The sequence below is a fragment of the Rhinolophus hipposideros genome, assembly GCF_964194185.1.
Source record: "Rhinolophus hipposideros genome assembly, chromosome: 22".
Lineage (NCBI taxonomy): Eukaryota > Metazoa > Chordata > Mammalia > Chiroptera > Rhinolophidae > Rhinolophus > Rhinolophus hipposideros.
Genome location: NC_138068.1, coordinates 21,181,666 through 21,205,906, shown reverse-complemented (window position 1 = coordinate 21,205,906; position 24,241 = coordinate 21,181,666). Strand labels below are relative to the sequence as shown.

The following is a 24,241-nucleotide window of genomic DNA, read 5'->3' as shown; positions in this document are numbered from 1 at the left end:
GCTGGAGTGCAACTGGGAGGGAAGGTGGTATGTACACTGTGAGGCAGCCTGCAGCCAGGTTCCTGTGTCCTCCCCCCCTTCTTCCCCAATCTTTGGGAGGGGGGAGACCGCCAGCGGTCCTTGCTAGGGCCTAAAGAACACCTGGGGAAACAAAAGCAGGAGGTACTGCTAAGGAAAAGGTTCCAGCTGCCAGGCCTCTGGGAGCCCACTGAGGGCCCCGGGCCGACCAGTCTGGTTGCTCATGCCCCTGACACTGCCTGCCCACCCAGTGGGCCCACAGTCAAGTGCCAACAACAGCTTACAGACACTCCCATTGCTTGTTAGCTCTTCACCAGTAAGTGATTTAGTGAGGAAAATACAACCACAGAAAGTGTGAAAATTAGGGTGGTGAACTTGTAGGTTCTCTTTCTAATAACTTTTTTCTAATAACACGTATTTCCTTAAAATTTTTAAACATACCTGGGCTTGTGAATATTTACTCATGTTCTTTTTAAACTGGTGTTAAACATAGAAAAGTTCACTATTGCCTACACATTTCTTTGCTTAATCATTGTAAGATTTCATCGAGGCCATAATTCTCTGAGGTCTTCACCTCCTATTGGGCAGCTGGGTTGCTTTCATGGTTTCCCGTCCAGCATACTGAACTGAACACCTTCCTTCACTTGCTTTATTTATTTGGAGTAATATTCCGAAGTGTTGTTTCTAGAACTGATGTTTCATGGATCCTTGAAGCATATATTCAGACTGCTTTCCCCAAAAGCCCGCCAGCTTGCTGTGTGTCCCGCAGCCCTGCGGTGTACTCTCCACGGCCCTGAGGTGGTGTAACCAGCGGTGACATGACACAGATGGGTGCGGGCACACCTGGGCCCAACTGTGTGTGTAGAGTCTTGAGCTGTCAGTCCAGTTTCCTAGCTGTTGACCTGAGTGAGGCCTGACTTCCAAGGGCTCTGGCCCCAGCCTCACCCCTGGCACCTGAATACCCATTTCTGGTCTCAGCCCTAGACCTCTGAGCAGCCTCGCCCGAGAGGCTTGCTGGCACCCTCAGCTTCACATGCCCTCAGAATGCAAAGGGAGGAGAGTAGCTCCTAGATCTCGGTAGGGAGTAGGCCTGGGTTTGGCCTTGGCCCCAGAGGGCAAGGTGAGGGCTTAGCTGTAGCTCTTTCACACACATGGTGCCAACTGCCATTCTTTTCCGCAGCTGCCCAGTGCTGTACAACTCCACCACTTTGAACAATTACAGGATCTTAGCCTTGTGACGGTCAGCCTGGCACCAAATCCATGTTTGGTAGACAAGTCAGCAACCCACAGTCTGCCTTAGGTCTGGGGAAAAAAGACGGCAGCAACTCAAGTGATAATATAGTAAAATACTGTGTTAAATTTCTAGAGGAGTGGCAGACTGGAAAATTTGTCGTTACCATAAAACATCCAAATGCCGGATAAATTGTAATGAAGGCACTTGTAACTGCACTGCTGAGGTCACAGATGAGAAAGTGTAGGAAATCCCTAAGGGTCAGAAAAACAGTCAATTGAAACCACAGAGGAAGTTGAATACAAAAGAGGAAACCTATGCTTCGGGAGCAAAAGAAATTCCAGGAAGTCAGTTTGAGGGATTTGCTGCCTCTAGGGAAACCTGAGACTAGGCTTTGAGCCTATACAAGATGGAGAGAAAAAACTGGGACCTCTCCGTGAAGGCAGGGCACTCTGATGTTAGCCTCAGTGAGAAGGCCAGCAGGGGAAATCGGCCCGTCTACAAAGGGAACCAAGCAGAAAACCTCTCTCTGCCCCCGCTTAAAGAAAAAAATCTGACCAGAGACTGTACTCTTACGTCTGCTCTCTCCTGGGGCTGAGGGTCAGGTTTTCATTACTCCAGAGGTCGAAAAATCCCTGGTCTGAGAATTTAAGATGGTTCTTGTAGTATCTCCTGGTTCTGGTGGAAGCAAAGCTGCAAATTCTCTAGAGCAAAATAATAATGTTGCATCTCAACCAATTATAAACTGTCCAAGAAAATTACTAAACAGCTGAGAAAATGAGCCACTATAACGAAGTCTGCAGGAGCAATAAACAATTTAGACCCCTGCAGCTTCAGATACTATTATCAGATACAGAATGTAAAATAACTTCAAGGGTTAAAAAAATGAGCAAAAAACACGAGTCTAAAAATGACTAGGCAGACAGCCTTCCTAAGGCCATATTCTGGGAGGGAGAAAGCAATAATCAAACTGTTAAAAAGTAAAAATAGGCAGCTTTGAAAATAGAATTCTGGGAACAGCAATCATTGAAATAAGTACTCAGTGCACTATTGAGCAGCAGATTCGATGAATCTGAAAATGAGTGAAGCGTTACTATATGGTTGTCATAGACAAAGACGTGGAAAATAGGTTATTTCTGGAAGGTAAATTGGGAGGGGAGAGCGCTTTCAAATTTTACCAAGCATGGATGGAGTCAAGGAGCCTATTGACTCATGTTTATCAATCAATATAAAGGGAAATAACTGGCTTGAGATGATGACACAATCTCGAATGAGCAAACATGCATCGATCTAAACCCATCTTGCCCAGCTGTGCTGGTTTGTAACTGCTGGAATTGCAGAGTGGTGAATTGGATGTATCCCTTCCTCAGCGGTCCTCCCTTTCCAGGGTTGGGGAAACCAACAAACCGCCCCACCCCATTCCCCAGGACGGCTTCATTGCCTAGTGTCGCGCGCCCTCTTGTGGACAGAGCTAGACTTGCTCCCTGGGCCGTCTCCATCCACAAGCCAGATTCCTATCCAGAGGGCACACCCCAGCAACTTTTGCCCACCCTTGTACCAACCTTTTCTGCCCAAGACTCCATCTACCGTTCTCTGGGTGCCTCCTAGGAAGTTCCAGAAATGATCAGGCGTTGGCCCCACCACCACCTACCTTCCCAGGGCTGGGCCCTGGAGAGCCCATACCAGAACCACCCTCCATCTCCTGCTGTTCTCCCATGGTTTTTCCTTGCTACCCCATCTGCCATCCTGCAGCCCCAGGGCTTGGTACCTCTCCTTCGTTATAGTTGCCACTGCCCTCCCAGTCCTGAGCTGGTTTCCATCACCAGAGGATACCCGAGATCTCCCTCAGCACTGTTCACACTTGATAGCAAATACCTATTGGTACCAGAGAATAGGTCCAGCTGTGTGGCCCAGAAGGTACTTGCTCACTTAGCTTGTTTCTTCATCTGTAAATTGGAGGTGCTGATGGTGCCTGTACCACTGAGTTGCTGTGATCACATGGCCGTCACCCTAGCACAGGGCCTAGCTCCCAGGAAGCCCCTGTAAACAGAGGCTGCCATCACAACCTGCTTCTCTCTGCCAATATGTGATTTCCCTGAGGATTCACCTTTGTCCCAGCTTCCTGCCTGGAGCCTGGTGTCTTATTCAAGTAGTATTTGTTTTGAGAATGACTTCGTGAAGGCCTCCCTAATTCTCATTCCCTTTGTGTGTGAAGGGCACTCGGTATGCGTGTTTCTCATTGAGAGCTGGAGGCTAATGGCAGCCACCTAGACTGTTGCTGTCTCTCTAGCACCTGGCCTGGCACTGGGCCAGTCCCCAGGACAGGTTTGAATGTGTGCAGGTGAGTCACCAGCACAGGTGGGAGGAAGGTGAGGGCAGGTGCATGGAGTGGGTGCGAGCGTGGGGAGCGGCAGCTGGCGGAAGGAGCCGGGGCTCTCCCAGCTTTGGTACTCTGCCTACCCTTGACCTGCGTACTGTCACTTCCTGGGACGTTTCACCATCCCCAGCATCTGCTTCTCTCTGCCAATATGTGATTTCCCTGAGGATTCACAAAGCAAGTGCCCAGTGGCTGTTGAAATAAGCTGAAGAGCCACCAAGAGCAGAGTATTGAGTGCAGGGATTGGCAAAGGTGACCCAGACCTGGGTGACCCATCAGGATTTGACCCGCTACTTAACAGGCTAAGGGGGCATTTCTGTAGTGAGCCGGGGGTGGCAATGGGAAGTTTTTCATTTTGGGGAGTTTGCTGTTGCTGTTTTTAAGGAAGCAGCAGAAGGAATTACAGCACAAGACAGAAAACACAATTATTTCCTCCTGGGTGGACTTCTTTAACGACGACACTGAAACCTCCTCGAGCCCTCCCAGACCTGTGTGGCTCAGGTGATGGGAGCACTTTGTAGGAACTGCTAGGAGTCTGGGGACGGGGGTGGCAGGAGGGCAGCCTGGCATTGTGCTGACCAAGGAGCCACCAGGGAACCCTGTACTAGTTCCTTGGCCTGGGAGGCCAGGCCGCTAGGAGCAGCTCTGTGTGACCCTGCAAGTCTTAACTCCTGCAGGGGTCACTGGGGAAAAGCCTCAAGGGAGACCCTGCCTGGAGTCCCAGACGAGGACGTCCACCCTGGGCTTCTACCATCTGAGCTGTCGTCCTGGCCATGCCCGTGCCCCGCAAGGAAGTGGCACCACCGGGGAATTCAGGCACATTGTCACTCAGCCCACTAGTCACCCCTGGCTTAAAACCTCTCCCAGCTTCCTCAGGACGAAGTGTCTCCAAGTCCCTGGACTCCCCACCTTGGCCTCAGCCCACTGCTGCGCTTCCTTCAGTTCACGGAGACAAGCTCTCCTCCCCGAGCCTGAAAACTGACCCCAGCACCACCCCCAGACCAGACCAGAGGGCATCCTGTGCTCTTGTGGTGCCTTGTACCTCACCTTTAGAGCCCCTGCCAAGTCAATCACCTCCCTTCATGCCCCCAGTCCCTTCCCCACAAATGGTACCAAGGAGGGTCCCACTCGGCCATTACTCTCCGGGAACTACTCTGTCAGGTAGCAGGGGTGGTCTGGAAGGTTAGGCAGGGCGGAGGGATGGTTCTGTCTAGGACACGTCTTCTCACACCACCCAGCCACGCTATCTGGGACCCTGAGAAGGCTCTGTGCACGCTCTATGGGCATGGTGACGGGGGAAACTAGAACGCCCAGCCAACTTTGGGAGTCTTGAATGCAGAGACCATATCCCTTTCCCAGGCAAGACCCCAGAACTACGGCTTTGGGGGAAGAGGGCCTGGAATTGAGGAAACCTAGGTCAGTGGTGCTGAAGTTCCCACTATCTACAGGCAGGGGGCTTGAAATGGGAACTGGTTGATTTCTGAAGGCTTCCTGCCCTGTGGTCCGAGATGCAAACCAGCCCCAGAGCTTGGCCTTCTTGCCGAGTGAGAGACAGAACATGACACCAGAGGTGACCGCTACCTTTATTGTGTTTGTGCTGGGGTCCTGGGCTGGGGTTCAGAGGTATCTGGGACAGCAGGTGACTCTAGACCCAAATTATTGCTACTTGGCAAGATCACCTTGGGGCTTCCCATAGTGTCCTGAGTATGGGTGGGCATGACCATGCAAATGATATGCAAACCAACCCAGGATCTTCCAGATGTCTCTAGCACAGCTGCGGGTGCAGAAAGAAACCAAGAGTCCATAGCCTGCCAGCCCAGGAGGGTGACAGGGACACCCAAGTCTTTACCCCACACTGCAGATGGATCCAGCCCAGCCTCAGGGGTCAAGGTTAGGGGTGGGGTTGGGAATCCCTGAGCATCAGCCCTGGTTCTGCTGCTGGTTAAGGAAGAGCAGAAGCCTGGCCCCAAGATAGCAGGAAGAAAGCAGGGCACCCACTAGGCGCCAGACAGCCCAAGGCCTACCAGGAGATGGAAGGGATCTGCCCTGGGTCACACAGCAAGGCAGGGACAGAGGGGACCAGAATCCAGACCTCCGGAGCCAGGCAGAGGCCAGAGTGCCTCAGAAACCAAAGCTACAAACAACAAAACACACTGCTAACTAAGGAAACAGAAAGCAAGCAGCCGTCCCTGACCCCGGGCTGACAGACTCTCCACCAGCTGGTCTGGGAGGCCTCGGACAGCCGGGCGCCGCGTCCAGGAGCAGCAGTCCTTGGTCTGGGTGCTGAATTGACTAGTCCAGAAGCTCCAGGAGGCAGGCAGGGCCCCAGGGTCCTTGGCTAACGCAGGTCACGCCCAGTTATTATTCATAATCCACCAGGAGGCTGGGGGGTCAGAGGTTGGGGGTCAGAGGCCCTCAGGAGCCCACTGCCCCTCCCCAGGTCCCAGGGCTAGGGAGAGGGTGAGGGGCTGCAGCACACCTGGGAAGAACACAGTGGTGAGGGTGTCTGGAGCCCGCAGGTGGTCAGTGAGGATGCGCTGAAAGGCCTTACTGCAGGCGGACTGCTGGTGCCTGGGGAGGGCCGTGGAGAGGACTGAGGCTCAAGCTAGTCCCCCGAAGATCAGGACCACCTGGTTAAGAGCTCCCCACTCCCACCCCAGTCTTGCTGCCTGGATTCAGCTCGCCGTCCTTCCTCGCACTGGCTCTGTGCCTCAGTTTTCTCCTCTGTGAAACGGGACAATAGTGTCTACTGTACTGGGATCCCGTGAAGTAACACACAGGTGCTTGGCATAGGGTGTGGCACGATGGGGACAGTGTATAATCATGGAGCACCTACTGTATACCTGGCACCATGTTCAGTTCTTTACGTACCATTTCATTTAGCTTACACAAGGCTGGAGCTCTTATGACTCCCATTTTGGAAAGGAGGCCACTGGACCTCTCCTTATCACCCTCCTGAGGTCACACAGCCAATAACTAGGAGAGGAGAATTGGAACCCAGGCCCGACTCACTCCAGGGCTTCTACTCAATAACTGAGTTATCAGAGCACCATGTTCGTACCTTCGCCAGGAGGTTTCGTCCTGCCAGAACTCATACAGGGTGAAGGAGGCATTGTCCAGCATCTTCTGGGCAGACACACTGTGGAGAGATGGCCAGGCCAGGCCTGCTACCACCACTGCCCACCCAGCCAGGGGTACCTAGTAGGAGCGCGAGCCCAGGACGCTCATGCCCCCACCGTGGCCACCCCACCAGGCAGCGAAGGACTCACTGCAGGCAGTGGCTCTGGGCCCCGGTGAAGTCCATGTAGCAGCACAGAGCACGGTGGAAGTCCTGCAGGGCTTCCTCTTCCACCTGCACCTGCCTCTGGGCCAGAAGGATGTTCTGGCGAGAGAAGGAGCCCAGTCAGCTGGGGTCGGGCGGGACGTGGGTGAGAAACTGGCTGTGGCTGCCACGAGGACCCTGCCCTGCTGGAGGTGCACCAGGCCCGACCTACCCTGAGGTCCAGCTCCTGCCCCAGGTGGTCCCCAACATCCCTGACGCCATCTGCCTCTTCCCAACCCAAGGTCGCTCACTGCCTTCACCCAGTCACTGTCCCTCTCTTCTGCAGTTTGTTACCACTTCTTACTGTCCCTCCAGCCTCTGTCCACACTGCCCCAGACCCAGCTTTCAGAAATGCAGATGAGGGAAACTGATGCCCAGAGAGGGGTTGTGATCTCTGCAGAGTCACAGAGCAAAGACCAGAACCCAGCATGTGCTGCCAGGCCTGGGGGGCGAGGGCTGGGCCAACGCTGGGAAACGGGGTATGTAAGCAAGGCACAGGCCAGGTGGGTAGCTGGCCCTCTGAACCCCCTCACTTCATGAGTGAGTACCTCCTAGCCCCTGATATCCAGCTGCCTCCCAGACTCACCGAGTCAGGCCCCTGGGTAAGCTCCTCTTCATGGAGGGGTTCCAGCCGAGGGGCCTGTGAGGAACACGGATGTGGGCCAGGCCTCCGGCATGTGCCTGGTTTGGACAGGTTCCAGGAAGGTCCACCCCATGGGGCACTGGCCACACAGCCACTCACCTTGCATTCGAGCTGGTCAATAAGCTCCTGGAGACGGTTGACCTGGAGCCGCCACTGCATCTCAGCCTCTGAGCTCTGCCCTGGGGTGGGGGCCAATGGGGGAAAGTCAGGCTGGGAGGTCTCTCAGGATGAACTGCGGGGCAGTGGAGGAGCCGGCATCGGGGGCACTGGGGAATGCTGTGCTTGCTCCAGACCCTCCTCCTCAGCCCTCCCACCCACCACAGGCACACCTGTGTCAGAGGAGCCAAGAGACCAGGTGGGTGAACGAATGTTGCTCCGCGAGGCCCTGCGCCCTGCCCGCCGGCTGCTACGGGGCTTGCTCTGCACCTCCACTCTCTCTTCATCTGACCTAAGGGAAGTGGAGGGTCTGTCCATTGCTGCAGACCCACTGGGCCAAGGACTGGGGCCCCAGAAAAGGGTCAGGCCTGGATGGGGCAACACAGGCTTCCCGGGACATTGAGGCCCCAGTCTCAAAGCCAGCCACCCTCTCAACCCTTGTTGGCCTCCCGGCCCCAGAATAAGAATTTGGGCTCCAGGCTGCTGAAACTACAGAATGTGATAAAAGCTGAGGGACTTGGAATGTGGAAATAATGGGCATTCATGAACTGGACCCGCAGGTTGTCGAGGCTCCTCACATACCAGGGGCCACGGGCCTGGGTCTCCAGTGTATCTGACGCCCCCTCCAATGAGCTCTGCAGGGCGTGTAGCTGGCTAACCGTCTCCCGCAGTAGGAAACGTGTCACAAACTGGTCCACCTTGGAGGCCCGCTCATACTCCTGCGGGCAGAAAGGGCACAGTCAGCATCTCTCGGCCCCAAACATCTAGTTCTGAATGGGGAGCTGCTCCCCCATCCCATCCATCAGAGCAACGGTGGCAGCATAAAGAGCAGAGGGCCTGCAGACCCAGCATAAGCAGGAGGGCACAGGAACTGGGAGCAGGTCCTGGCCTCCCTTCCTGGGAAGTATGCGGCCAACTTACAGGGAAGCATCTGCCATTCTCCAGGCCCCAAGACCCCTTCTACTTTGGGGTCACCACCTTCAGTCAGTGAGACCCCTGCCAGTTAAGCTGGTGGGAGGTAGGGGTGGGGCAGGTCACAGGATATCCAAAGACCAATTTTGACACCCAAGGCAAAATGATGGTATGATGTGGCCCCATACTCACCAGCTGGCCACAGTCTATGTGTGCATGCATTCATTAATTCACTCATCCATGCAACAAACATTTACTGAGCACCATTTACTAATAGGAGCTGCAGATACAAGACAACTAAGTTTGCTGTCATCATACACACACCCCAACACTGAGCCCAACCTATATCACCAGCCTCCCCCAACCCCTTACAAGATAGGTTTAGAGACAGAGAGGCCAACCACATGCCAGGCCCTCAGGAGCCGTGATCCAGGTGCCCGCCCTCCGTCTACAAGAGGCCTCAGAAGCACCATTCCTTCAGGGGCTTTGTCTTCTGCCCAAGACCTTCCTCGGCTCAGCCATCAGATGGCTTATGAGCTGGGAGGCAAGGACAGATGGGAGGCCGTGTCCTCTCATTCCTAAATATGCCAGGGATTTCTGTCTGATCTCTACATTTCTGCCTATGATCTCCACATTTCTGATCTCTACATTTCAGACTTCCTGGCTATGCTCTGAGCTCTCTAAAATCCTTCCAATAAATTCCCTTTTGGGTACTTAAGATGATTTATCAGTTTCTATTGTTTACAACCAAAGAACCCGGTGGCTGACACAAGCACCCACTCTGAGCCAGGCGCTGTTCCAAGCAGAATTTAATCCTTATAACAACTAACAGGAACCATAATTGACCCCATTTTGCAGATAAGAATGAGGACTAGAGCAGTTGATTACCTTGGCCAGGGTCACACAACTAGTTAGTGGCAGAGCCACTTTCAAACTCAGGCCACAGAAATTCCACTGTATTCATCACTAAGCACCTTACAAGTATCACCTCATTTATGATCACTAGCCCTTTTACAGCTGAGAAACCAAGGCCAGAAGTCACAGAATGAATGGAGCCAAGATTTGTCTGTAGGTTCTGGGAGGAGCTCAGAGCCTGGAGCTGGTGAGGTCAACCCATGAGGTCACAATGTGGGCCCCCCCAGAACAATGCCAGGGCAGGAGGCGCCTGGCCAGAGGGCAGGGTAAAGCAGCATGGGCCGTGGACGCCAGTGTTGACTAGCCCTGCCATGGGAAACAACAGTTCCCACAAGAGAACCAAAGTGCCCAAGCGGGCTGTCAAGGAGAGGCCGCCTGCTATGGACAAGGCCCGAGGAAAACAGCAGTTCTTCAGCCACCTGAAGCAGAGGCCAAGCGTGAGTGCCGGGGGGTGAGGGGTAGGTAAGGGAAAGGGGAATCTGGACAGGTGGGCAGGAGGGGACACTGGGAGTCTAGGTCTTGTGGGCAGAAGTCCTCGGGAATAGATGAAGGGGTTAGAGAACTCCTGAAGATGAGGATCCTAAGAACACACCTGGGTGTGGATAGGGTCCTAAAAGCCCCAAAGGGAGGGGAAGGATTCCAGAAACCAGGAGCTGAATGAGACTTAGGAGTCAGAAGGGGATTCTCACAACCCAGATGAATGGGTGGAGGTCTCAGCATGGGGAATCTGCCCTGGTTGGTATCACTGGGACTATGGGCGCCAGAAGTTCCCTTATGACCCCGTTAGAGCCCCAGCCTCAAAACATGCTACTTTCCCCCCTCTTCAAGTGGGCAGAGGCCCTGGACCAGGATGGGTGAGGGTCGCAGCATCAAGGCTAAGAGGGCAGTCAGGGATCCCATAAACGTGCACAGAGCAAGGTCCCAGGAGGTCAGCCTAAGTTGTGTGAGGGTTTCTACGGGAGGCAGGGTTCACGGGATGGGGCAGGGTGAGAATCCCCCTCCTGGGCACAGTAGGATGCCAGGAGTCACGGAAACGTAGAGAGGCCAGTCTTGGGAGATAGGGCCGGGGTGGGTGAGGGTTCCCGGGAGGAAGGAGGGGCACGCTCTTTCCCCTCACGCCTCTGCCCTACTCCCAGACCAAGATCGTGCTGCTATTCCCCCTGGACAAGCGGCAAGAGCGAGCCGAGGTGGCGGCGGGCCCCTGCGCGCGGCCCAGGCAGTCGAGCGAGGATGCGGCGGGCGCCCGAGGGGGCTCCCCGGCGGCGACACCCATGATGCGAGGAGCAGGCGACGGCGCCGAGCGGCACGACGGCGCACGCGAGAGAGAGATGAAGATCCTGGTCCTGCTGCTGTTGCTCGACTCGAGGCTGCAGGAGGAGGGGCGCCGCGCGGCGGGCGGGGCCGGTGCAGGAGGCGGGGCCAAGGCCGCGCAGGGCTGGGAGCGACTCTACACGCGCCTGGTGACCGAAAGCGAGACCCACCGCGAGGCGGACCTCGCCGAGGAGCAGCCGCGCAAGCCGTGCTGCTGTCCTCGCCCGCGGCCCTGAACGCCTGGCCCAGCCCCGCGGCCCTGGCCCAATAAAAAGCGCATGGCAAGCCCGGCCCCTTACTAGGTCTGTGTGAGGCGTTGGGGTGCCAGAGCGAGACAGGGATGAACAGGTGCACTGAGGGCAGAGCAACGGCCGTGGTCTGCAGCCAAGGCTGGTTCTGCCTTCTTCTTCCTTGTGACCCATGCTCGGGGCACCCTGCCACACTGGAGGAAGGAGGCTGTTCCCCATCCCTCCAACTCCAGGCCCGGGTCAGACCCTGCCAGGTCTGCAGGCCCAAGGGAGGTGAGCTTGGGCAAACCCAGGCTTGACGCTCGGAGGAAGGGCCTGCTTCCAGCAGAAGCATGGCATCTCCAAGAGTCCCAAGCCTTCACAGGTCCTTCTTAGGAGGGTTCCACGCAGACAGCCACCACCTTCGGGAACTGTGAGGGTCCTATGGTCAGCAGGATTGGGGCTTAGACTAACATTCTGCATGTCAGAGCACCCAGGAGAGACTGGGGTCCCTGGGCCTCTGACCCCTCCTTCATTCCTACTGCACTCTGGTTGGTAAGCCTACCCAGGCACCTTAGTCACTTGTCTCCTAACCTACCCTGTGCCATCCCCCCACCCCCCCACATTGCAGCCAAAGGCTTCTTCCAAACCTCTTATCTGTCTGGAGGGGAAATGCCCAAACCTATTACTGGAATGTACAGGCCCAGCCCCCCAGTGTCAGTCTTACCCTCCAGGGCCTCTCAATGAGTTCCACCTTGACCCCTGCTCTGGTCATATTGCCACTTATAGTCTCCAAATTGAGGCTCATCTCCCCAATTCACCCACGAGAGACCCAGCACATTTTCTGTGGGCAGATGCTGCTTTTCACTCTCTTGGGTCCCAAACCCAGCTCCAGACATCAGAGCCTCCCCAGCCCTTCTGAACCTGCAGCCTGCTTCCCACTGGAGACCAACCTTAGAATGACCCCTTTCGGAGTAGACACAGCAGGTGAAGGTCCCAGTTCACTAAAGCCACAGGCTCAGTTTCTCCTGAAGGTGCTGAAGGTCACTGTCAACATAATCAGTGTCCCCTCCACATCGCCTGCATCAGGCATGACCCATTGCATCTCCCTTGCTGCTTATAAGAACTGCCCCTGTCCTACCACACACATAGTTACAATCAGGGTAACCACTTTCTTCAATGTGGCCACACCTCCTGGTGATAAGCCATTGGCCCAAACTGGTCCTATCAGGTCCTCCCCTGGGACTGTAACTCAGGAGCATAAGAGACTGTTTTCTATAAGAATATGCACAGGCTGAAGTCAGTCTTCAGAATAAAACTACAGAGTACAGCAAGTGCGTCATCCTGGGTTCCCCACAGCCCTGCAATCAGGCCCTGCTTCCAGTCTGTTCCTGAAACCTGACTTCACCCTTACTCTTGGTGTCCACAAGACATACAAGATCTTTGTAATAAAATCCCTATTTTAGCTTAAGCTCACGGGACAGGGTCTTCAATTTGCAACCAAAATGGTCCTGAAGAGAATAATGAGATTGCACAGACCAGAAGTGGCCTCTTTCTTGTGTGTGAGGACTACTACCTTTTGGAGAGAAAACAAAACAACTGGGCCCAGGAAGAGATTGGGAATTGCTTAAGGGTACAGTGAGCCAGTTTCAGAATTGCGTCCAAACTCAGGTCCACATGAATCCATAGGTGTGGTCCCCCTGTGGGATGCCTGGGTCCCTCAAGGCTGAGCACACAGATCCTCAAGAGTGGCTCTAAATCTGTGATTCCGAGCTTTTCTCTTCAGCATTGAGAGGGAAGGAGCCCCACATCTGATGAAAGTACATCAGATAATCCAAAGTTGTTTGGGGAAGGAATCAAATTGGTTGTACTAGGGAGCTAAGGCCAAACCCCTGATTGTCCAAATCACTGTCCTTCATGGTCTCAGGAGAGAGGATGGGTCCACATCAAGTGCTGCAGACTGAGGTCACAATGAGTCCAAGTTCTTTTCCTGCATTCTCTGACCATCCTCTCCCACCTCCACAACCAAGAACTACTTTAGGTCAAGCCCAGGTAAGGTCCAAGACACTGCCTGGGACTTAAGGACTGGGCTGGACTCCTGGGTCCCCAATGGGGGATATATGTCTGGATGGCATTGCCTCGAGGCCCCTTCATTCTCAAAGCTGCTCCTGGAGGCTTCTCAATATCTAAAAGGATTTGGCCCAGCCCTCTCATCATCCACCTCTGCCAGGGCTGCGGGGGGCTGAGCCGCACAGCAGAGGCAAGTCCTCAGGCAGTGGGTGGGGTCTGGTGCCAGAGGTGCACGTGAAACCAATGAACTCCTGCGGGAGCGGGGACTGAACCAGCGGCCGGTCCTCAGGCCTTGGGGCGGAGCCAAGAGTTCAAAAGAGAAAACGACTCTGGTCAGAAGAACCGAACCTCAAGACCAGAGGGCGGGGCCAAGAATTAAGAATGTTATCTAGTGCATCAAGGAAGGGACTGAGGCCCAAGGGGCAGAGCCAAGAACTGAAAGGCGGGCCTCCATCTAGGTCAGCAGAGGTGGAGCCTCAAACGGAGGCGCGACCAGGCCTCCGGGGGCGGGACCAAGCCAAGAAGGTGGCTTCGGCATCGGCATCGGCATCGAGGAGCCGCGGGGTCTGCCCGCCGCCCTCACTGAACCACATCGCGGTGGTGGTGGACCAAGGCTCGGGCTTCACCAAAGCGGGCTTCGCGGGGGAGGCCCAGCCGCGCCTGGTGCTGAAGAGCTCCAGCCTGGTGCCCAGCTGGGACCGGCCCGAGCTACCCGGGGCACCGGGCTGCGAGCTGGCGGGCGGCGTGGCCAGGGCACACCCCATCAAGCACGGCGTGGTGGTGGACTGGGAGGCGCTGGAGGGCCTGTGGGAGCGCCTGCTGGTAGGTGGCCTGCAGGTGTGCCCAGAGCAGTGGCCCGTGCTGGTGAGTGACTCGCCGTCAGCGCCACCTTCAAGCCGTGAGAGGGTGGCTGAGCTGCTCTTCGAGGCCCTGGAAGTGCCTGCGTGCCACATGGCGAGCACGGCATTGCTGGCACTCTGCTCCACCGGAGCATTCAGCGGACTGGCGGTGGAGGCGGGCGCGGGGGTGTGCCATGCCACGCCCATCTATGCGGGCCACTTGTGGCAAAAGGCCACCTTCAGGATGGATGTGGCAGGCACCACCCTGTCGCGCTACCTGCGGGACCTGCTGGTGGCAGCGTGCCCTGATCTACTGCAGCAGACCCTGCCCCGAAAGGCCATCACACAGCTCAAGAAGCGCTGCTGCTATGTGTCGCTGGATTTTGAGGGTGACCTCCATAACCCTGCCCGCCACCATCCGGCCAGTTTCTACTTAGGCAATAGGTATTCTGTCTGCCTCCGCAGCGAGCGCTTCCGCTGTCCGGAACCCATCTTCCGGCCTGGTCTGCTAGGCCAGTCTGAGCCAGGACTGCCCACACTTGCCTTCCAGGCCCTGCAAAGGGTACCTGCAACACTGAGGACGCGGCTGGCTGACACCGTGGTGCTGGCCGGTGGCTCCACACTTTTCCCTGGCTTTACTGAGCGCCTGGAGATGGAGCTGGAAGCCCAGTGCCAGCAGCTTGGCTGTGGGGCACTGCAGCCACACCTGGTGGCCAAGCCTGGGCGTGGCACAGCAGTGTGGACAGGTGGCTCCATGGTGGCCTCGTTGCACCCCTTCCAACGCCGCTGGATGACCCGGGCCTTGTACCAGGAGTATGGTTCCAGGCTAGTGCACAAAGTGTTCAACTGAGTCATGTTGGACTAGAGGGGGTGGTGCCACCTGGGGTGCTGCCATCAGAGGGCTGTAAAGGCAGAGGTTTGATGGGCTGAGCTGAAGTTCTATTAGAGGCACTGAGTGCCAGATAAAATTCTCAAGTGACTGGAGCTGGCAGAATCATCGAGTGGTGATTTCTGGGCCAACAGGAGGTGGTCTGGTCCCTTGGGGCCCTCACTTTGACCTGCAGTCTGAATTCCGCCTAATCAGTGCCAACTCAAGAGAATACCAGTCCAGCTGCCCATGCCCAGGGCCGTTTCCATGGCAATAATGAAGTCGATGCCCACATTTGTATCCAGGCCACGGATATGGAAGTCACCACAACACACCAATCCCTCATCATTTGGGTGCTATTTGGATTCTCATCCCATGCCAGGCCAAAAGGGGTGACCCTTTGAAAAGCTACTAAATCCCATGTGAAAGCAACCAGAGGGGAAGCACTGTCCTCAGCTGATCATCAGACTAACTGAGGACCTCAGTTTCCCCTTCTGTAAAAAGTGAGGTCAGGGACAATTCCAGGCTTGCTCACTGCTCCCTTATTAAGAGTTATAGGACAGAGAGAAGTGGAGACATTTCTTAAAAGGAACACATAAAGAGAGGGGTGGCTTGCGGGTTTTTTGAAGTCACCATACCAGGGCCTAGAGCCCTGGCTGTGAGCACTGTTTATGCTTGTGCACATGTGGCACACAAACACGTGGCTGCATACGTGCTTGCCTACTCCCTCACATTCTCAGGCCAGTCTACCAGGCTCTGCACACCAGCATGGGCTGTAGATACAAGTGCAAGCATGCCCCACTCCTAGCTTATCCCTGCTGGGCTTGATATCCCATAATACTAAGTTCTGGCCAATAAAAACAGCAGCTCCAGGTATTAAGCACCTACCACGTATCAGGCATAGTTCTGGGTGCTAGGGATAGAGAACAAGACAGACGAAAATCGCTGCCTTCATTCTCATTTAATTGTCACAATAAACGGAGGCAGGCTCTATTTTTATCCCCAGTTTGCAGATGAGGAAACTGAGGCCCAGAGAGGTAAAGGTGCACAGATGGGAGGTGGGAGAGCCAGGATTTAAACTCACGTCTCTAGCCCCACAGCCCTGAGCCATGACAATGGAGGCTCTCCCAGCACAATAGACGTCTCCTACCCTCATTTTGAACACCCCCCCTTCAGCTCCTCCACTCACCAGCTTAGTGGTGTCCATGGCAGTGAGCACTGCACGGTTCAGTGACTCCAACGCTGCCAGCACAGGCCGGTAGACACCCAGGTGTTCTGAGAAGTAGTCTGCAGGCAGAGAAGGTCCTTGAAGGTTCCCACTGTTCCCCCCCCCCCCCATCTACGCAACCAACCAGGCCTCATATCTTGATCCCAGCCCATCCTACTCTATCAGGAGACCAGCAACAGCCCCTCATTGCACCCACCTGCCCAGGGGTCCCAGGAGACAAGAGCTCCCATGGGGCTACTCACCACATAGTTTCTCCGTTTCCAAATTGCTGCAAGGAAAAGAGAAGGCACCCTTAAGACCTTCAGACTTGAGCCTGGTGAACTGGGACTTTGACACTGCCGTTTGTCCCCCCTTCCTGCCCTGCTCAGCCTGACAAGGAGGCAACTTCTGCCTCTACCCCCGGTTAAGTTGCTCAGTGGACAGAGACGGGCCGGGGGTTAGAGGTGGTGGGGGAGCAAGGGTCCTACTGCCCCATCAAACACTCTCTGAGGGCAAAAACTCAGACCCACTCTTGGCTTCCAAGGGGATTTCAGGCCAGGGAAGATAATGGATACAGGCCAGAGAAAAGTGGTCAGAGCTGGGGAGGGGAAGCCAGGGCTGGGCAAGTCCAAAGGCATGGGAATTACTTGGTAGGTCAGGGAGGGATTCCTGGCAGTGGAGCTGCCTATATTAGACCTTGAAGGACAAGGAATTTGATTAGAGTGTTTGGTGGGTGGTGGGTGGTGGCACTGCAGACAAAGGGTCCAGCCCAAGCCCCAGAATGGGCAAGAGGCACAAGAGCCAATCCGGAGTCTGGAATTTACTTAAAGGAGATGAGGGAGGAAGAGAAGTAACGGAGGGACAGCTGTGTGTGTGTGTGCACCCATGTGAGGAAGCACGGCAATGAAAGCATACAAACGCGTGCTAAGGCCTGTAGATGTGGAGCGCACGTGGCGAGGTGTGTGCAAGTTCATGCACCTGCAACCATGGATGGAAGCAGGCGGGGCCCAGCTGTCCCCAGGCAGCCTCCGGTCCCTGCCAGGAGAAGGAATGGGGAGGGCACCTGTGGGCTGAACCATGATGCGTGGGGTGACTCAGGCTTGGCTATTTTGGGGTCCCAGCTCAAAGCAGTGTGATGGGCAAGGCTGGAGACAGGGAGGGCGTGGGCAGGTAAAAGTTGGTACCGAGCCCTGGGACCCACCCCTCTCCCTACCATCACCACCCTCTTCCCTAGACCCCCTACCTCCCCATTCTCCATAAGGAACCAAAGTAGCAGGGGACACAGTGGGGTGTGGACAACCTGGCCTCACATCTACCCACGGCTCTTTCATCCCCCTCTCATACTCACTCGGTAGAATGCCCATCAATGCTGCTGAACAGCTCCCACAGCTCTCTGGGGCTAAGAACCCCATCGGCAAAGTAATTCTGGAACTCCTCAAATGAGAGTTTACCATCATCTGGGAGAGAGGGGTATGGAGCAGTTGGTATACCTGACCCCTGGCTGCACCCCGCCACCAGGTCCAGGCCCCCCAAAGGCCTCACAGCATCTCACAACTACCCAACCAGATGGAATGGGATTCTGATCTTGATGGGGGACCTGGCTGTTAGGGAAAATACGGCCTGGGGCCCCCACAGATGCCCACTTAAGGCAAGAGGGCCCACTTTGCAGGCACCCAAAGGACAGGGCAGTACACATATGGCCTTAAGTAGGGTCTCAATAAATGTTTGCCAAATGAAGAAACAAATGAACAACCTGACACATAGCCAGACCATGGCAGGGCCTAGACATCACTTGAAGGATTTGGGGACTGAGTGTTTTCCCCACATGCTGGCCCCAGGTTATCGGGAATATTGATACTGTGATCCCAGGCCCTTCATAAAAAAGCCACAGGGAGTCAGATGAGACCTTCCTAAGAGTTGGGGCTCCTGTAAGAAGCAGTAGGCTGGCTCTAGAGGGAATGATCTCCCTGTCACAGGGGGCATGTAGCAAAGGCGGAGAGCACTTGCGTGGGACAGCCAAAGATACTGGGGATCTAGCCTGTAAGATCTCTCAGCAAATGGGGCAGGGGGAGTGGACAAAATGCTCTGATCCAAATGATACCATGTGTCCTGATCAACGGGTTGGGACAAATGGTCTCCACCAATTTGAAGAGACCTAAGGAGAAGGGCCAAGGGTTAGGGACATGACCCTGTCTCAAGGAGGTTGAAACACAAAACACAAAAGGGTCTGAAGACTTCAGATGGAAGTGAGGTCAAGGCTGACTGGCTGCCTCAGCTTAGACCCTTAACTGGCCAATCATGGCACAGGGGCCTGCTCTGCGTCATCTATGAGTGGTAACCTGCTTTGGATGTCTTCTAAGGGCTCCTGCTTTAACTTTCAAGATTGCCCAGGACCCAGGGCAGGAGGAGTTGATTCCCTGGAGCCAGTTTTATCCTGCCCAGGCCTTCCCTGGGTACAGATGATTGGTCATATGGAAATTTACCGAGCCCTCTAAAACTCTAAGAGTAAAATCCCATACAGGGCCTCATTGCCATTAGCCCACCCTTCCCAGCCCCTCACACAGGGAGCCTGGGACCAAACATCACATAGACCTGGGTTCAAGGCCCACCACTTAAAGGCTGTGTGACCTCAGGCATCACCTCTGTGGGTCTCTGCTCCTTTGTCTACGAAATGGAATGAAGAACACGAGGTCATGTACAGGAAGGTACCCCCACCACTGTGCCAGGGCACTGCGTGAAAGTAAGCACCCACCTCCAGCTTCTGGCCAAACCATATTCCCTCCACTTTCCATCCTGCTAAACTTGACTCAAAACAGCACTTCCTCTAGGAAGGATGCCTTGATTAAGTCTCTTGATTTGGGTCCACCCAAGATTTTTCTCCATTCTAGATTGTTGCCCCAAACCCCAAACCTTCCTCTGAGCTTCTATGATGTCTCCCACATTCTCCCCCACCCCCCACTATGAAACCCAGGGGAAACCACACTCACCATTCTTGTCTGCTCTGCGGAAAACCTAGAGGACAAACGGGTACGGATATGAGCTGTGAGTAGAGCCTGGGAGGCAAGAAATCCCCACCCAACTCAACAGGGACCCAGCTGGCCAGGCTGCCCCCTGCCTTGCCTTTCCTCCTGCCCAGGCTGTTCCCAAACCCCTACCCAGCTCAGCTCTGCAGGAGCTTTTCCAATAAGGGAAGCAAAGGAAGAACACACAGCGGGTCCCACTGCATGCTCACTTCTCCTGTGGGGCCTGGATTCATGGGGGGGGGGGGTACCCCAGGCCAGCTGCCTGCACCATCTCCCATACCCAGAGTTCATCCCAAGTTCTTTCTGATGCATCAGCCCTTGGCACAGTCCTAGCTTGAGGAAGGTGGGGAGATGGGCCAAGATGCGGCCTCAGTATCCTGGGCACACGTCCCAGACCTGAACGCTCAATGCTTCTGTGTGGCCATGGTCCATCCCAGACTCTGCCCACTCTGGGCTATTTCCCTGTGTGCTTGTTGAAGACCCTGACACGCAGGCAGGGGCTAGTCCTTCCTTTGCAGGTGCCTGTTTTCCCACTAGCACACGGGGGAGCAGGCTGGGGTTAATCCTTCCAGGGCTGGGGCTTCCTATGAGGCTGACTCAATGAGTATGTGTATATATGTGTGTGCGCACACAAGGGGGAGTGAGGGTGGCAGAAAGCAAGGATGGACGGATTTTATTTATGGAGAAAGCAGTGGTGATGCACAAGAGACAGAAAAACAGAGTAGCAGAATCAAGACATGGTCCTGCCTCTCCTAGGGACCAAAGATTCCCAAGTCACCCAATGCAATCCAGCAAATCAGAGACCCGTAGGCCTGGCCAGGAATGGCGGGCCAAAGGTTAGACAGAGCCCTCATCAGCTCCAGCTTCTGAACGCCATTTCCCTTCGGCTGTTTTCTCAGGGTTGGTGAGGCTCAGGGATGAATCTAACTACTAGCCAGACGCCACTCAGAGGTCTGCCACTGGCTTGAGGTCACATGGCAGCCCTACGTGGCCTGGCTGGGGCAGAGGGAGAAATTAGTGGGGAGTACTAAGATGGGAATAAGGACACCTGGTACCACACTCTTGAGTGCCCCTGCCTCCATGTGTGGCTTCAGATATACCCCTAACTCCTTAGACCTTGGTTTTTCCATCTGGGAAACAGGAGGGTCAGGTCCTTTCCAGCCAAGACTATGGTCAAGGTGCTGAGTCACTGGGGGCAGTGGCGAGGGGACAGGAGTACAGTCTTTCCCACTGGCAGGAACCTCTGGGAGAGGGCGCCTGAGAGAGCCAGGTAGGGGCTGAGCACTGCGCTGGGGTAAAAGGTGGGTAAGGGGATCAGGGCCGTGACTGAGGCCCGGCTAGACTGCTTGCTCTAGTGCCCATGGGGGCTGAAGGGCCACCTGCCACGCACAGGAAGAATATACAGACCACAGAGAATGACTGTGGTCAGCCCTGACCAACTGTGGGACCCCCACGGTCCCTGGGTCAGGACTAAGGGACCCTGGGGTCAGCACTGGGTCTTATTCTTCCAGGCCCCTTACCTGGATTGGGGCTGCCAAGGGGTACAGCAATCAACTGCCGATCAAGTGTTGGTGCTCCCACCCCACCGGACACAGATGGGGTGGGTTTGGAGGTGGGGGGGCACAAGGGCAGTGATACTGAACTAGACCCAAGGAGAGAGAAGGAAAGAGACACAAAGGCAGCAAGATAAAGGGAGAGACATGGAGACATACAGCAGGGTCAGAGAGACAGACAGACAGAGACGGGGGCCCCAAACAGACCTGGGGGGAAAAAGTGAGACACAGTGATGGGGACAGTGAGAGCCCAGTGAGACGCAGGGAGAGAGACCTGGAGAGACACCCCGAGAGAGCCGACCCCACGGCTAGAGAGCTGATGCCCCCAACCCGCTCCACACTCACATCCTGGAAGAGCGCGTGTCCGGCGGGCCCAGGGGCTGGCGCTGGGGAAAGGTGCACAGGCGGCCGGATCAGGCACACGGTGAGCAGCCCTGCACACGCCATGGTGCCGCCACCCGCTCGGCTCCAGATGGGTTGAGGCTCGCGGCTCTGGACGCCGCCGCTAGGGACTTGAGGGAACTGGGAGGGGGCCGCCCGCCCATTGGCGCCGGCGCTGACGCCCAGGGCGCCCCGCCCCGAGGCCCCGCCCCCTGCCTAGACTGGCCTCGGATGGCTCTCCCGGCCTCCCAGGCCTGAGGCGCCAGCCAGCTGAGGGCTGGGCCCTCTGCAAGCCCCTCTCCAGGGCCTGTTTCCTCATCTGAAAGAGGGGAACAAACTCCACCCTGTAGAAGTGTAAGAGCTGCACAATGTAGACCCCCAACATCCTCCACTTCTGCAGTTGTCATTGGAGCCTCCTGGAGGGGTGGCCACTGCAGAGTAAGAAACCACGCAAGGAGTCATTCCCACCGGTAACTGGCTGAGTAAATGACCGTCAACTTGGGAGTACTACACAGCCAGGAACAGAGATGCTGCCCCTGCCCACACCACTACAGGGCCAACAAAGCAAACTGCAGCACAGTGTGACACCTTGTGAGTAAAACCTGCAAGTGACTTCACCTGGGCCTCTGGATCCTCTTCTGCAAAATGGGGGTTACAGACTCCATAGGATTGTTGTGGGGCTTCACTGACTATTAAGGGATTAAGATACGCACTGGCTCAGAGAAAGCCCACCCAAGGGTAAAACAGGTACGTGTGGCCCCTCCCAGTCCACCCTCCCCTCTGCCATTCTGGCCCCTTCAACCCATCCTCCACACAGAAGCCAAAGGGAGCTTTTGAAGAATAAAACATGTCCCTCCCCACCAGTAAGGACTCACCAGTGAGTCCTTACCCCTTAAAACCCAACACTGAACTTCTCTCCACTCGGGCCCTCACCTCAGCATTCCAGCCACACTGGTCTCTCAGGTCCTCTGTGCCTGGCTCCCTCCTGCCCGAGGGCCTTTGCCTGTACTGCCCTCTGCTTGGTGTTTTCCTCCCCAGTTAACAACTACCTTACAGCTCTCAGCTCAAGCACCACCTCTTTTAGGAAGCCCTCCCTGATTTGGGGAGTCTCCTCCAGCAGACCCTTGGGAGCCCAAGGGAACATGTGTCCTCAGAACCTGAAAGATCATGACCCAGAATCGTCCAGTTATAATTATTTGCTGCATGTTTACAAATGTCCAGAAACACCTGGGAGGAAGATAGCAACCTGATCAGAGTGGACTCTCCGGGGCTGAGGAAAAGGGGAGTTCACGGATTACTTTATTGGATCAGTTTTTAAGCTAGCACAAACGTGGTGATGAAGCCTACCGTTCTTGGGGCCGTGAGGCTCAAATGAAATGAAATCAAGCAGGGACAGGGAGAAGGGAAGTAGAGAACAGGTATTTTCCCAGCAATATTGACCTCTCCCACCTCCAGATTTGCTCCCAATACACAGTCCGTCCCAAAACCCAGCCCAAACACCATCAAAATATTTATTAAAACCAAAGCAGGAGGGAACAGAGCTGTTAGGAAGGCAAATCAAAGTGCAGATTGAAGGGTGGGGCAGAGCAAGAAGAGGGGTGAGGGGAGCACTTCGAATGCCACAGGAGGGGCCCCTGTGGTCTGGGCTGGGGGGGAGGCCCTTCACCCACCCCTCCTGCCCACCCTGTCAGTGAAGGACCCCCACTCACCTCTCCCATCTCACATCCATCCAGGGGGCAGCTGGAGCCCTGCAGTGACCCCTCCTGGGAGGAGGGACCATCCCATCCACCCATGGCTGTCAGTCAGTCTGTCTCCCTCCCTTTCCCAATAAATAAACCGCTCAGGCCTCAGCTCCTTCAGAGTGGGGCAAAGAACAGCTCAGGGACCCCTGCCCTCTCTCCGGGGTACAGGGAGCTGGGACATCAGGCCCACATCCCTCCGACCCTTTGCTGGGGCCCCAGGCTTGCCAAAGAGGCCTTGATAAATAAATAACACTCCATTAAAGCTTCGATCAGAAAAACCTTGCAGACGACAGAAGTGCTCTTGTTGTCCTGCAAACAAGCAGGCCAAGGCCTCACCACCTGGCCTGGTCAGCACGCAGGATTCTGGGGGCCGGTGGCCACCCTGGGCCTCATGGGGCCCCTGGAGCAAGGAGACCAAAAGTGCAGTTAGAGACCCCACCACGCACACATGGACTCATGCACACACACGTGGACACACTGGGGCGTTTTCAGTGCACGCACAGATGTGTTCACCTTCATTCCCCGGTACATGCACACACACATGCTCACATAGCACTCACCCCGTGTACACACATGTTAGGTGCCGGGTACATGCACATACACACCACAGAGAATCTTTCCCTTCCTGGCTTGCTCAGCCTCTTGGCAGCAGCCAGACTCCAGAGCTAGAAGCTTCTGGAGACAGGGGAGAGGGGTATAAATTAAACGTTTCCAATCAGGGTGGGAGGATGGCCAGGGGCAGGGGGCTCCAGGACTACAAAGACAGGGTGGGCATCTCAGGAAGTCCTGGTCCCCCTAAACCCCGTCAGAAATCCAGGGGGGTGAGGTCCCCAAAGTCACAATCAAAAAGGTCTCTGATGCCCTCGCCCTCCTCAAGGCCAAAGTGGTAGTCGAGGGCCTCGTGGGGAGGAGACAGGCTGATGAACTCCTCAGGCAGAAGGCCAGAGAAGTCCTCCCGCACATGCTCCAGGAGTGAGTCAGCAGCCACCAGCGGGGATAGGCGGTCCTCGTCCAAAGGGGCCCGCAAGCCACCCATCCGGGAAAGCAGAGGTTCTGGAGAAATGGGGAGCATCATAGGCCAGGGACACCCCGTCAGGGAAGGGAGATGGGGCTGTCATGCCTCCCCACCCACCTGGGAGAGGGGCCCTGCCCCACCCCATCCACCCACCCTTCACCCACCTTGCTCCAGGCTGAGCAGGGACTGGCTGGGATCCGTGGCAGGGGATGAGGGGGAAGGTGATGATGGTGGCACTGTGGTGGCAGGGTCAGCTGCCCTGTCCTCCTCCCCAGAAGAGGCCCCCTGGGATGGGGTCTTCCCGGGGCTGATCCCGCCCTCACTCTCCTCAGGGCACAGGAAAACATCGATGGGGCCTTGTTTGCTCTTAAGGGAGATCTGAAAGGTCTGGGTGGAGGCAGCAGGCAGGGTAAACTGAGGCTCAGCTAACC

At 55.7% G+C, this 24,241-nt stretch overlaps 4 protein-coding genes across 7 annotated transcripts in view; 2 read left to right on the top strand and 2 right to left on the bottom strand.

The window, feature by feature from the left end:
* Window positions 1-5,190: 5,190 nt before the first annotated feature.
* Window positions 5,191-21,436, bottom strand: NECAB3 (N-terminal EF-hand calcium binding protein 3). Of its 3 annotated transcripts, XM_081033253.1 has the most exons (13): window positions 21,018-21,436; window positions 19,084-19,108; window positions 17,445-17,553; window positions 16,360-16,385; window positions 16,079-16,176; window positions 8,330-8,466; window positions 7,921-8,039; window positions 7,691-7,770; window positions 7,535-7,588; window positions 6,896-7,008; window positions 6,688-6,765; window positions 6,106-6,197; window positions 5,191-6,009 (listed from the first exon to the last, which is right to left on the bottom strand). In XM_081033253.1, exons 1-13 carry the CDS (start codon window positions 21,117-21,119, stop codon window positions 5,975-5,977), a joined length of 1,068 nt encoding a protein of 355 aa, XP_080889379.1. In that variant the 5' UTR covers window positions 21,120-21,436; the 3' UTR covers window positions 5,191-5,974. The 3 variants fall into 3 exon arrangements, with proteins under 3 accessions (XP_080889379.1, XP_080889378.1, XP_080889380.1); XM_081033252.1 differs by having other exon boundaries at window positions 7,535-7,770; window positions 21,018-21,258; XM_081033254.1 differs by lacking the exon at window positions 6,106-6,197 and having other exon boundaries at window positions 5,839-6,009; window positions 21,018-21,258.
* LOC308490725 (uncharacterized protein C20orf144) lies at window positions 9,653-11,121 on the top strand (the record flags this gene model as incomplete). The annotated part of the gene is made up of 3 exons (XM_081033338.1): window positions 9,653-10,011; window positions 10,403-10,428; window positions 10,668-11,121. Exons 1-3 carry the CDS (start codon window positions 9,775-9,777, stop codon window positions 11,119-11,121), a joined length of 717 nt encoding a protein of 238 aa, XP_080889464.1. The 5' UTR covers window positions 9,653-9,774.
* ACTL10 (actin like 10) lies at window positions 14,134-14,996 on the top strand (the record flags this gene model as incomplete). Its single annotated transcript, XM_081033255.1, has 1 exon — window positions 14,134-14,996. The coding sequence occupies one exon, from the start codon at window positions 14,134-14,136 to the stop codon at window positions 14,869-14,871; it is 738 nt and encodes a 245-aa protein (XP_080889381.1). The 3' UTR covers window positions 14,872-14,996.
* A 1,114-nt stretch (window positions 21,437-22,550) lies between the features above and the next one.
* LOC308491317 (transcription factor E2F1) overlaps window positions 22,551-24,241 on the bottom strand; it is a gene marked incomplete at its 5' end in the record, with an annotated part of 41,008 nt that continues 39,317 nt past the window's right edge. For both annotated transcript variants that reach the window (XM_081034688.1, XM_081034689.1), the window contains 2 exons: window positions 22,551-23,848; window positions 23,975-24,197. In XM_081034688.1, the coding sequence (XP_080890814.1) occupies window positions 23,601-23,848; window positions 23,975-24,197 (471 nt within the window). In that variant the 3' untranslated portion in view covers window positions 22,551-23,600. The remainder of the gene's footprint in view (window positions 23,849-23,974; window positions 24,198-24,241) is intronic.

Bases quoted from the DNA above. Each gene is read 5' to 3' on its own strand.
- NECAB3 (XM_081033252.1), bottom strand. From the start codon at position 21,119: ATGGCGTGTGCAGGGCTGCTCACCGTGTGCCTGATCCGGCCGCCTGTG. The intron at 6,198-6,687 runs GTACGAACATGG...GGCCCTCCCCAG, and splicing joins GACGAAACCTCCTGGCGAAG to GCACCAGCAGTCCGCCTGCA. The intron at 6,010-6,105 runs GTGTGCTGCAGC...CTGACCCCCCAG, and splicing joins CACCACTGTGTTCTTCCCAG to CCTCCTGGTGGATTATGAAT.